The 13,291-nt window shown below is 42.0% G+C and overlaps 1 protein-coding gene across 1 annotated transcript; it reads right to left on the minus strand.

The window, feature by feature from the left end:
* Positions 1-3,245: 3,245 nt before the first annotated feature.
* LOC141019196 (TANK-binding kinase 1-binding protein 1-like) lies at positions 3,246-11,471 on the minus strand. Its single transcript, XM_073494049.1, has 12 exons — positions 11,241-11,471; positions 10,951-11,082; positions 9,730-9,834; positions 9,460-9,610; positions 8,650-8,843; positions 7,147-7,214; positions 6,943-7,049; positions 6,669-6,859; positions 6,276-6,551; positions 6,073-6,153; positions 5,752-5,979; positions 3,246-3,374 (listed from the first exon to the last, which is right to left on the minus strand). Exons 1-12 carry the CDS (start codon positions 11,469-11,471, stop codon positions 3,246-3,248), a joined length of 1,893 nt encoding a protein of 630 aa, XP_073350150.1.
* Between the last annotated feature and the right edge of the window lie 1,820 nt (positions 11,472-13,291).

The following is a 13,291-nucleotide window of genomic DNA, read 5'->3' on the forward strand; positions in this document are numbered from 1 at the left end:
ATGGTGAACATGGGAAATATTGAACCTGCTTAACATGTTAGCATTGTTGTTACATATAGGCAAGTCCACATGCTGATGTTAGCATTTAGCTAAGTTTCGGATGATTTAATTCCAATTCGCCCCTTCTGACAGTCGGAGGAGAAATCTGCTCTGGGACCTCAGGGGTTTAGTTAAACCTCCTGAACTGCTTGCAGATGATTTGGATGATTATGTCAGTACTTTACAAGCAGCAGAGAGAGCCGCTGATAGTGTAAACATTCTAGCTCTTGAGGCTACCATTAGCTAGCATAATTGTGTTGACAGGCTATTAAAACTGACAGTTACAGGGATACCACTGCATGAGCAGGGGGAGGAGAGGCATGGGTTACTGACCAAACACTGTATAACAGTAATTACTGTTGGAATATAGAGCTATATTACTTACAGCAGCTTTAACAGCAAGTTGATGGGCCACAGTTTGATTTCGTGAGCTGGTGTGTAATGTGCCAACATTTGTCAAGCTTGTAGTGTGTGCATGTTTGAGATTATGAGAAGGAAATCTGTGAAGAGTCTCCCTATGTTCATGAAGCAACTCCTGTCATAACTCCTGTAGTCTAAGGCACTGCTGTTTGGAAGTACAGCCTCACAGCCATGACAGCATGGCTTTAGACTCTTAGTTTGTGCCTTTGGATGCTGTGAAAACCACAAATGAAAGTCATCTCCATTTTTATTGAAGTAGAGGCAGAAATCTGAGACAGATATCAAAAACAAAATCAACCAACTAAAGAACCACTTTATATATACACACGCATATACATATATGTGTGTGTGTGTGTGTGTGTGTGTGTGTGTGTGTGTGTGTCAAATTAGACCACAGTGATCTGTATGGCTCAGTACCACTTGAGGTAAGGGAGAAAATATGTTTTTCATATTTGGGGTGAACCGACCCTGTAAGGTCTTCTGCCTCAGATTTTTAAGTGTTCTGACATTTCGTGTATGGATAGCAGTTTGACCTGTGTGTGTGTGACAGCACAGAATAGCTAATGCTAAGGTAGTTAATCCGTTTACACTGTTTACAAAATATACACACATCATGGACTCACCCGGAGGTCAAGCTGTGACCAGTGTTCCCATCTCAAAATGGTAACTTAATTAGGAAAATGTGTCTGAGGAACAGTAATGATGGAGTGGAAGGTGGGTTCACAGAGGCTGATCGAGAGTCCTCTCTGCTCTCCCACAGCTTTATATTGCCTTCATGGAGGAAGAACTCAGTCGATCAGTGAGAAGTGAGAAGTGCCTTGGTCTTGATTTTCTAAGAGCCCCACTTCTGGTGAAGTGTCCTTGAGCAAGGCAGTGAACTTCAGTCAAATGTCAAATGTGTAAAATCACTTCTGTCCCAGGAACGACACAATGTGCAGATATAATGAAGGTTATTTTGCTTCATTAATGTTAGATTCTCTAATTTTTTGCTTTATAAGTTTGGCTTTCATCCTTTCAAACAATAAGAGCTAAAGGTAAAAAAACAACAACAAAACAAACAGTTTCAGTCTCTGTAGATATCTGCCCGTAGTTCGGTCTTTTCAGCACAGTAGCTCTGATGCAAACATAGTGATAAGCGATGACAAGTGTGATATATTTCTGGCGTCACTGCAGGAGGCTGATCTTGATCTTTTACTGTCTTTTTAGTACCGTGGGAAACCTGCATTTGGTACAAAACAAAATATGTAAACTCATGAGTGTGCCTTAATGTGTGAAACTGGATTGTAAAACATGTTATGCCTTATATCTCAGCTCATCTTAGTTAGGTAAAAGACAGATATATATAGGCATATATCTCTCAGCTGAAACTACTGGTCTATCACACTATCGCCCTTTTGTGGTATTAGGAGACAGGATGGTCCAGGGCTAGCTGGTTAGCATGCTATCCTCAGTCGACATATCTGCAACACAGTACATGACGTCAACGCTGCTGTTTCTTCACACTGTTGATAATGTTCATTTAAGTTAATTTTTTAACATTTTAAACTACAATTCTGGCCTTATCTTTCAAATTCCTCTTTTAATCTGATGATTATGAGATACAAAGTCATAATTATGAGGGAAAGAAAGCAATAATGAAAAACATCTGGATAACAATTGATAATTGAGGTATCTCATTATGTGAAATGTTCCCAAAAGTGTGAAATACTTTGTCATAGTTAAGATAATATTTAACAATTATAAGTGGTGAACATGGGCCTCCATAGTTCTCTGCCTTGTGGGGTTAACCAAGCACTCTCATTACAGAAGGTGCTCGTTTTCTCATGTTTGTTTTGTATTATTTTTTAATTTCATTTTTACCATGGGAACTTTTTACACTCTTGAGTTTACATATAGTTTGTTTTGGAACTCCACTCACCTGTTGATTGGTCCCTCTAATAGATCCTTTAAACTATCCTTCAACCATTTATTACCAATTATTCAAAAGCTTATGTCATATATTTGGAAACTGGCTATTAGACAACCTATTGTTAATTTTGTTATCCAATTCAAACAAGAGTACATTACTAACTAAATGACTTATTTTTATCCTCACAACAGTTATTTGCAGGTCCAGAAATCTTTTGAAAAAAGTGATTTTGATCCATCACAAATCGTCATGAGAGCTGTAACATCCAGGAGGTTTGATGCATGCTGGGACATGAAAATAACAAATGCCTTTGACATTGCATGTGTTGGATGTTTCTAGCACGTCTTCTATTTCCAGGGCTTCTCTGAGATCACCATACATGACGTTACCAGTGGAGCTCCAGCAGCTCCTGTCTCTGTGGCAGTGTATCCAAGAGATACAACACTGTATATATATATATATATTTTTTTTTTTTTACATCTGCTAGTTCTTTAGCACTCAGGGCTTTGTACAAACGAAGAGTGTGGTTATGAGAAGAGAAAAATCCCCATTTCATACAGTATTGTTGATATGGAGCTTTGTGAGAGATGTATGTATGTCCTTGGTTGACAAAAAGGAAAAGATTTAAAACCTGGACATGGAATTATGAACATTTGAGCCTGGAGGGTAGAAAAACAAAGGTCACTGGTTAGATTCAAAAATCTTAATTGGAAGGGCAGAGGGAAATGTCCCTTGAGCAAGGCATGTAACCCCGTTACCAGAAGACTGTGGTCGTACAGGGCAGGTTCCATAGAAAGAAGCATGCAGGCTCATTAAACCATTGCTGGAAAAAACCTAAAAATCAGGGAGGGCCTGGTGCCCAACTCTCAAAAAGAAGTCATATCTTGCTGTTCTCCAGGTGGGAGTCGATGTGTTTGATGAGGGCGTCATCAGGGTAACCAGTAGGGAAGGTCAGCTGACACAGAGGACAGCTACGAACTGCACTCTCCTCTGACTCCATCCATAACTACAGACAGAGGAAGACACAAGTGTCAATTACTGAAGCTCAAATTATGGCAAAATCCCAGAATCTGATCACAGTTTTCACTAAACAATAACCAATAAATTAAACCACACTCTGCACTGATAATGATTGTAATTACAACCCATACATGGGGTTTGCACGTTTTGCTAACTTGTTAACATTTTAAGGTGATACTATTTCAGTACTGCTTGAACTGATTGGTCTGCACTGATGGATCAAAAAGTTCTATTAATACAGCTCAAAGTGCCAATTTTAGCTTATTTTCAATAAAAAAAATTGAGAGACCACTGCAATTTTTTTCTGAAATCAGCATCTCTACATGTATGACAGCCATTCCATTCCAGTGTCTGTTGAATTCCAACACAAGCACACCTCATTCTACTTCATGAGGTACTGATTAGGTGATCACCTGTACCCAAATCTTATTTAACGAGGAAAAGTATAAAAACCATTGCTGTGGTCATCACTATCCTCTTGCAATAGGACCAGCTGGGTGGCAAAAACTAGTGCTAGTAGTACCTCACAAGTAATTGGAATCAAAAAATAACTATTGACCATGCCAAAAGAGTTGAAAAGAAAAGTTTTGAGTGAGGAAAAGAAGGGTTTGATTCTGGCTTTACTGGCAGAGGGAAACAGTGAGCGTCAGGTTGCTTCCATCCTTAAAATTTCTAAGATGGCGGTTCATAAGAACAAGGTCAAGCAGCAGACATTGGAGACAACAAAGTTACAGACCGGCAGAGGGTGAAAACAACTCTCCACTGACCGGGATGACCGTCAACTCATTCAAATGTCACTCAGCAACCGTAGGATCACATCAAGTGACCTACAAAAAGAATGGCAAATGGCAGCTGGGATGAAGTGCACGGCGAGAATGGTTCAAAACAGGCTCCTAGGGGCTCAAGTCGTGTAAAGCTAGAAAAAAGCCCTTCATCAATGAGAAGCAAAGAAGAGCCAGGCTGAGGTTTGCAAAATACCATAACGATTGGACCATAGAGGACTGGAGTAAGGTCATCTTCTCTGAGTCCAATTTTCAGCTTTGCCCAACACCTGGTCGTCTAATGGTTAGACGGAGACCTGGAGAGGCCTACAAGCCACAGCGTCTCGCACTGACTGTGAAATTTGGTGGAGGATCGGTGATGATCTAGGGGTGCTTCAGCTTCAGCAAGGCTGGAATCGGGCAGATTCGTGTTTGCAAAGGATGCATGAATCAAGCCACGTACAAGGTTATCCTGGAAGAAAACTTGCTTCCTTCTGCTCTGACAATGTTCCCCAACTCTGAGGATTGTTTTTTCCAGTAGGACAATGCTCCATGCCACACAGCTAAGTCAATCAAGGTGTGGATGAAGGACCGCCAGATCAAGACCCTGTCATGGCCAGCCCAATCTCCAGACCTGAACCCCATTGAAAACCTCTGGAATGTGATCAAGAGGACGATGGATGGTTACAAGCCATCAAACAAAGCTGAGCTGCTTGAATTTTTGCACCAGGAGTGGCATAAAGTCACCCAACAGCAATGTGAAAGAATGATGGAGAGCATGCCAAGACGCAGGAAAGCTGTGATTGACAATCAGGGTTATTCCACCAGATATTGATTTCTGAACTCTTCCTAAGTTAAAACATTAGTATTGTGTCGTTTATAAATGAATATGAACTTGTTTTCTTTTTTAATTTAAGGTCTGAAACACTGCACCTTTTTTGTTATTTTGACCATTTGTCATTTTCTGCAAATAAATGCTCTAAATGACAATATTTTTATTTGGAATTTGGGAGAAATGTTGTCAGTAGTTGATAGAATAAAACAAAACTGTTCATTTTACTCAAACACATACCTATAAATAGTAACATCAGAGAAACGGATAATTTTGCAGTGGTCTCTTAATTTTTTCCAGAGCTGTATCTGTCGTTTGAGCAAAAACTAAAATGCAATAATCAAATTAACATTTGCATTTTCACATACTTGTATGGGCAAAATGTCAGATTCTGTTTTCATTTTCATTTTCAAAGGGTGCAGTTTTTATATTGCATTTTAATTTACATATTTGAATTTACATTTGAATATTTTAAGTCTTTGAAAATGAATTGTCGGATTTGAGGGTGTGAGAATGAAAATGCAAAGTGGATTATTACGTTGCCATTGCATACATATGTGAAAATTATATTGTGGAATTACACTTTCATTTTAAGTTCACATTATCATTTTAATAAAGTAACCTATGGGCTTCCACAGTTGTCTGTTGTCAATTATTGGGTTTGTATTCTGTACGTTTCTTTTCCCCATGTATCCTGTCATGTCATGTATTTCCATGTAGGGAATCTATTCGTTGCTTTATGTTGCTTTATTCTCATGTTTCCTACTTACGTTAATGGAGGGCCAAGACTGAGCATGCTCAGTGTTCATGTAGGGAGGCAGATGGCAGGAGAGGGTGGCAGGGCCCTCAGGTGCTGAGAAGGAGGGATGGTGGGGCTGTTTCCTAGGAGACGGAAACGAAGGGTGTAGGGGCTGTTCCCTAGGAGACGATGAGCCAATCCCGATTGCACCGAGTGTCTGAGGCGGGCTGGCAGCCGGCGATAGGTACGTACATACATCCTGTAAATGTACACAACATACACAACTTCACAGTGAATAACCCCACTATAAATCCATAAGAAGAGCCACACACATATTTATCATGGACATCACCTCTTCATCATCAGAGGACTGTGGTGGTGTAACCAGTGGGGTGGGCTCAGGCGGGTCATCAAGGTGACAGAAGTGATGCACCTGGATGAAAGGAGGGGCATGGGAAAGCATGATGATTAAATATTGCAGTTTCAACGGTTATAGACCAGTGTTTCTGTCTAAAAACAAACACGCTGTGCAGAAAGGAAAGCTCTCACTCTGACCTCAGCAGCCCGAGGGAAGCCCAGGTCCAGAGCACAATGATGAGGACTGCTGCTCAGGCTGCTGCCCCCACCTCTCTCCCCTCCCCCTCCCCTCTCTCCTCCGGCTCCGTGGGCCGAGGCTGGTCTGACCAGGCCCACCAAGGACGCACGGAGCTGGGCTTTGGCTTGGCCATAACCCTGCATCTCCCCAAGGAGTGGCCTGGGCTTTGGGAGAGTGGATACTGGATCTCTCATCAGGCGAGCTGATGGTCTCTGGATGGCTGACGGGTCAGATACCTGGGAGAATGCAAGAGGTCAAAATAATTGTCATGCAGTATATCTGTAGTTTGACAGTAAAATTAGACAAAATGTTAACAAGCGCATGTCAAAGTTACACCAAAAACCCAGCCTCACCTCCGAGTAACTACGGCGACCCTGGAACTTTGCTCGTAGACGGCTGCTGGTTGGCTGATGGGAGTAAGAGGCAGGGCCATCGTTTGGTGACAGAGGAGGAGAGGTGGCGGGGAGGAGCCTGTCAGGTGAGAGTGAGGGGCGCTGGGGGGAAGTAGGGGAGAGACGCTGAGGAGCGGGGGGAGGACGAGAGACTGGAGGAAGAAGAGAGAAGGACAGACATTAGGCTTTATAGGCTCAATAATGCATAAACCAAGAAGCCACTCAGGTGACCTACCGGGCTCCTGTGAGATGTGTCGCAGAAGGTCACTCTGTTTCACAGCCAGATTGCAAACACGACCCAACTCCTCCGTTAGCTCGGTGTAAGCTAATGCTAGATTCACCCTGCAACACAAAGAGAGTGAGTGAATACATAAATAAATACAAACAGACACATTGTAGACTGGTTGTAAAATATTGTCCTATTTGAAGTAAGACTCACTGTTCGTCCCCGGCTTTCTTTATCCATTCCACATCACAGTGCTCACAGTGTGTGGACAAGTCCTGTGACTGATAGAGAGACGGACACAAAGCTGTCTTAACATCTCGTCTCATACACTTTTGTAAATCTATTATATACTGTATATCATATATTTGTTTTTTCTACATATGGTCCAGCCTTGTCTTTCTTCCCTCTACTGCAACACTAGCACTGCTATTTTATTTCTGTTTAATTTTTTGATGGATTGATTTCATCTATATGTAGCAATTAACAGTGTATGTGCAAGTGCTCAGTACCAGTATAAATGTATGTGCAAGTGAAGTATGGATTTTTGGCTTAAATGGCTTCTCATACTTCCACCTCCACTCATGTTTAAGTCAGATGCTGAGGTCATCCTCCTGTCTGTTAGTTTGCTGAAAAAGCTTTTCCCTTTAAAGCTGACACAAATCAGTTTTTGGCAGATGAACACTTTTTCTCCAAGGCTCTCTGGAGAGAAAAGCTAATAGCTGGGGTCTGTATCTGGTCACTGTGGGGTTTTGTGGTTCCTGGAATTTGGTTCCTATGGTAATATTCGCAATATTTGATTGCTCATTTGCCTTGTTAGTCGTGCTATGAAAATGCTCCTGCTGTTACGCTGAATATACATTTTTGTGTGAACAAAACCTCTGTTGTACAATTAAATTGTCCTCTAAATTTTTCTTTTGTGAACCCTGAACCTTCAAACTGTTCAGTTCAAACTGCAGCTGTGATAAGAGGATGTGAGTGTCGCAGAAGATCTTTTAAAGAAATGTGATTGGAAGCAGGGTAAGTTTGTCATTATACCTATATTAAACCTATACCTGACAGAGTTAACATTAAAAATAAGACTGGTTTCATATCAGCTCTGTACATTTTGCTAATATGCAAAGAAATCAAATATGACATGTTATAATTATTGAACATTTTGTATTTTTAGAATTACTCCTCATAATACAAATGGATTCATTATTGTAAAGAGATAAAGTTTGTTGGCCATCTGGCAACACTGTTCTAAACCCTGTCTGTGGCTCTAGGCCCCAACTCCTTTGGTTTCTTAATGATGTAAATCTTTCAAAATGGTTGACAAATGTATAGTTTAATTTTTATTTTATATTCATTCATTTCCAAAAACAGCTGGTCACTGTAGTTTTAAATAAGCATACGTACTGTAGATATTGGGGACTGTTTGCACTACTTTTTTAATAAATTCAACTGTCAGATACAACCACATCAACCTGCAATAGGTTTATATCGTCATTTTTATGATTTTTATTATACATAAATTAAATCTATTAATTTCAGTTTCATTGCATTTTGTTTTTTCCTTTCATGCCCCAACCCTTTATATGAATTATCATAAATAAGGAATGCATTTTAAAGGAATGCATGAATTTTCATCATCTGTACAAATGGCCAAAGTCTGGAGGCCTGCAGTAGATAATACTCTGAGGTGTAAACATCCAGTGTTTTAGGCATGAGGCCTACCTGTCTCTGTGCCTCCTGTATCTGGGCTACATCCTGCTGCAGCCTCTGAAGCTCGGCCCTCAGCTCCTTCTCCCTCTGACAGGCTCCCTCTGCCTGGTGCCGCGCCCCCTCCAGCTCGGCCTCCAGTCGCTGTAGCTTTAGGTCTGACAAGGCATCCAGACTGCGGGAGCTTTGCAGCGTTGGCCCACGGCCCTCTGACAGAACCAGACACACAGCTGCTTCAGTCTGTGTCATCTTTCTCCTCGTTAGTTCTAGTTTTCTTTCAAATCACTGCTCTACAATGATATGAATAATAAATAAACTTCAATACCTAAATCACTGGTATTGTCTTTATGCATGTCTGTGGTCTGTCCCAGTTTACTTGGTTGAATATTTATTACATGTAGTTATGTTCTAACAGTCACTAATAATGTAACACTGGAGTACAGAAACTAAGCATGAAGTTGCCACATCCTTCATTCATTGTATGTGTTCTCTTCATGTCTATGACAAAATTTACGGATTTAGACAGTAGAACTGTAGTGAGATGTTGGTATGATGGCGATATGACTGTCTACAGGTTATTTCAAGTGAACAACTGCTCACAGCAGGGTGTCTGAACCCGAGAGGAACAGCAGCAGACCGGGAAGGAGGTGGTGTGTTAAAACTATAGCTCATAAAGCACCGTAGCAGGACCGCAGGACAAACAGACAGAACCACACTACACTTTAAGATAGTGCTTTACAGCTACTGATAAATGTCTAGCAGCATTACTACAAATACTTCTGTTATCATGACTGACAATACTGCCGTGATCCGAACAGCACCCACCTCTGGGTACATCCAGGCTCGTGTGGAGTTGAGACTGATGTGCGTCTTTGCTGCGGAGCTGAGCGCTGAGTGTCTGAAGGGAAGTTTCTCTCTGTCTGAGAGCCGACTCCAGACCGTGGATCCGCTCCACATGCTGCTCTGCTAGAGTCGTCTGACACACACACAAACCAAAATTGCCACTTTATGCTTTCGCTTCAAACGTGATGACAAGGAAACATTGGTCTTTGTGTGTGTGTGAGTGTGTGTGTGTGTGTGTGTGTGTGTGTTTACCATCTTATCTAGGTCTCTCTGGACGTTGCTTTTCTCCAAGTGAATCTTCTCATAAGCCTGGATGACTTCCTCCAACCTCTCCTCTCTCTCCTTACTCTTCTGGAGCTGAGACACAAAGAGAAAACCGTCAGATTCTGCTTAAGTTCGTTAAAAGCAGAATCTGATTTTTGATTTCTGATCTTCTGTCCATCATTCCACTTCTGAATGAAAACACATAAATGCATCTCCTTGGGGAGGTGTTCAGTAGATGTTCTAATGAAGCCTTATCATAAAATAAAATTCTAAAACTAAACTGACTATACTGAATCACAGATGAGAGTGTAACTGTGGTGACTGTCAGTTAAGCTGTGATTCATGGTGCAATATTTCATGTTATGATACCTCGGTTGAGCTATGAACCTTATTGACAGTGTTTGTACTGAACTGAACTGAACAGTTTTGGACTGAATCCACACTGAACTGCAGACGCTCAGTTCACTGACTGTTGTATGTACTGAAGTGCCTTTGAGTGGTGGTGCATTCAGCTGAACATAGTAAGGTGCATTTGACCTTTGATGTGGAAAAAAGTACATAGACCACATTGGTTGTTTGCAGATCCAATTTGACACTCGGCACTAAAATGATAAAACAGCTGTTCAAAGTAGTGGAGCATGTTCACTTTGTATGAAATAATGGTCGGAGATATGAAGATAAACTTTTCCGACAGTATAATACAAAACGAAGAAAATTAGCACGTTTGCCCAAGTCGTGTTGCCATACCTAGTTTTCCAAGATGGCAGACATACTTGCGTGTGCCACTCACATTGGGCAGCCACTTGAATGGGTAGTGAAAGCGCATCTAAATTTTTTAAAAATAGCCTGGACTGTCGAGTCAATTAGTTCATATTGACTGCATTGATTGCATTAAGTGTCATCTCTAATATGTACAGGGAAAAGCTTATCAGTCAATGGCTTTTAACAGATACTTCTTAACTATCCAACCCGCCCACAAAAATCAAACGCCCGACTTTTTATTTTCCTCTGCCGCCAGGACTGCTGTGGAACCAGGGATCATTAGCAACCCTAAAGTTGTGCTCACTTTGGTGTGACCTCAGTAATCCGGCTGAACAGTCAGCTTGATGTCTAGTGGTCTGACTGCTCGAGAATATTGTCTCTGCACTCGACAGTAATTCCATATCCCCAGATTTCAGCAATTACAACACTGCTAACATTAGAGAGTACCTCCTGAGTGAGAGAGTTGATCCTCTGCTGTAGGTTGGTGGTCTCTGATTGGATTACACTGGTCTCCTTGATGATGGGCTCACAGGAACAGCACAGTATCCTCTCCTCTCCAAACTCACTGATCATAGGAAACTGGAGGACAGGAGAAGAGAGGACATGAGGGAAGATTGACTCCAGTAAATACTGCATTCACACCTTGACAAAGTGTCTTTTCTATTCTCTTGTGTTATATTTTGTGTGTAAGTCTGTGTGTCTACTGTCTGTGTGTTTGTGTATGTGCTGCTCTCCACCTTGACCTCGTAGTGTTTGAGCTTCCTCTTGATGCTGCTGTTCTCCCTCTCCAAACTGGCCAACCGGGTCTTGATGTCATGATAGGCCGCAGCCAGGGCCAATCCCGACGCCGGGTACATGTCCTCTGGCAGCCGATTGGCCGACCAGCTGATTCCGGAAACACCCACATCATCTCTCAGCCCTTCTCCTCCTCCAAGCAGCCCCAGCTCTCCTCTGCGGAATAGATCCATCATCAGTTAGCTGTAGGAGAGGAATGAAAAGAGCTGCGGTTAGCCTCTGGGAAATGTGGTGCAGAAAACACAAGCTGGCCTTTAGGCAGACAGTCAAAAGGCTAGTAGCCATATCAGCTCAGTAAGTCACTTTGCACTCTCCACCTCACAGCGGGGGCACTAATTGCAATAAATCTGCCAGGCTGCATGTCCTGGCAGAGGTGGCAGTCAGAGAGAGTGTTTGTGTGATTGTGCGTTTTCAAACTTCAGCCAGGAGCCCACTGAGCCCGCCAGCCAAGGGTTCGGTGTTTTCCATCTGCTGCTGTAAAAGTACATCCTCTCTACCCTGTCCCTTGCCTCTCACTGACGGTTTCCATGGTTACAACAAAAAAAATCATTCCTCAAAAGAAGACGAAGAGTTTCATCTAAAACTATACCTGCACATGATGGAATGAATAAGGATAATAATTCCACGTTTTGTGGGGCATCACCGTATATTCACTTGTCAACAGAAATAGTCGGCCAGTGTGTGCCTGTGTACGTGTGTGTGTATGTGTTTGTGTGTGTGTGTGTGTGTGTGTGTGTGTGTGTTCAGAGCGTTTCCTAGCCACTGCTTCTCAAGAGCTCTGAACCTTCAATATGGTGTGATGACATGGGTGTCATGACAGTCTGGATTTGTTGGCAAGAAAAACAAACAGTAGGGTAACAGCCCTAACCCTAACCCTTTTAAAAAAACAAGAATTCAAAGCAACACTAGGTAGTTTTTCGACCTTAAAATAATGTTTCTAAACTCAGTTAAGTGGTAGAATAACGGTTAATAGGATGAACGGTGACACCTCTGCAGCCTGAGGGGGGTCGCGCCGGCAGAAACCGCACTGTGTAACTTCCCAGATCGGGTAGGAACCTACCTGACGTAAAGAAGTCTAGTGCGACCTGCTTTATGGCATACGTCACACGTTTATTTGTCAGTGGATTTAGCCAGCAGCTACTTGGATTTTTCGTAAACCAACGCCATGGCCAAGCCAGCTAGAAGGGCAAGAAGTCAAGAATGAACTGAATTGAGCAACACATTGCTTCAATCCACTAACAAATACCTAGCCCACCTGTCAGAGCTGTCCCCTGACCACTGCGCATGCTACTGCCTAACCCACTGTAGGAAGAGAGAAAAACCCAGAAATAAGTTATCACTTTTATACTTTCAGTTCCCTCATCTCAAAGTAAATGGGTTTTTGAATGGGTTTCTGGTTACTAATGTCTGAAATGCAGCGCTCGATAGCAATGGATGTCAGGAGCACTTTTTTCAGCACTGTCACCTGAAACACATGACATCATGGCTGTACATTCAACACAATGTATGCTCTTTACTGTGATGCACATCCAAATTGCACAACAACAGGGCATAAAGGACGAAGTACCCGAATGCACAGTGACTGACCTACTCCAGTGAAAGATACAAGCTAAATGTATTGACCAAATACAAGATGAAAAAAGCAGTAATTGGACACATGTACTGTAGGCCATAAATAAAAGACTTCATATGCTCTATTATTCAATACAGTTTGACCAGTTGGAGGCCCCTCAACCACTTGGTCTCGCACAATATGTAATTTCTGCTGCATTTTCTTTCTTTAACTGGGAAGTTTTGGTCAATATCACCAGTCATCGTTACTGACCAGGGCTGCTGACTCTGAAACATTTACGATGATACTTTTCACATGGTCCCAAGCAATTTTCTGTGAAAAGCAAATTTTGAACTAATAATGGCACGAGAAATGGACAACGACAGCATACAGACAAGAGGGAACGACTCTTTAGGCAACAGTGTCTCTCGCCCTCCTCTG

This window comes from Pagrus major, chromosome 23 (assembly GCF_040436345.1).
Source record: "Pagrus major chromosome 23, Pma_NU_1.0".
NCBI classification, from domain to species: Eukaryota; Metazoa; Chordata; class Actinopteri; order Spariformes; family Sparidae; genus Pagrus; species Pagrus major.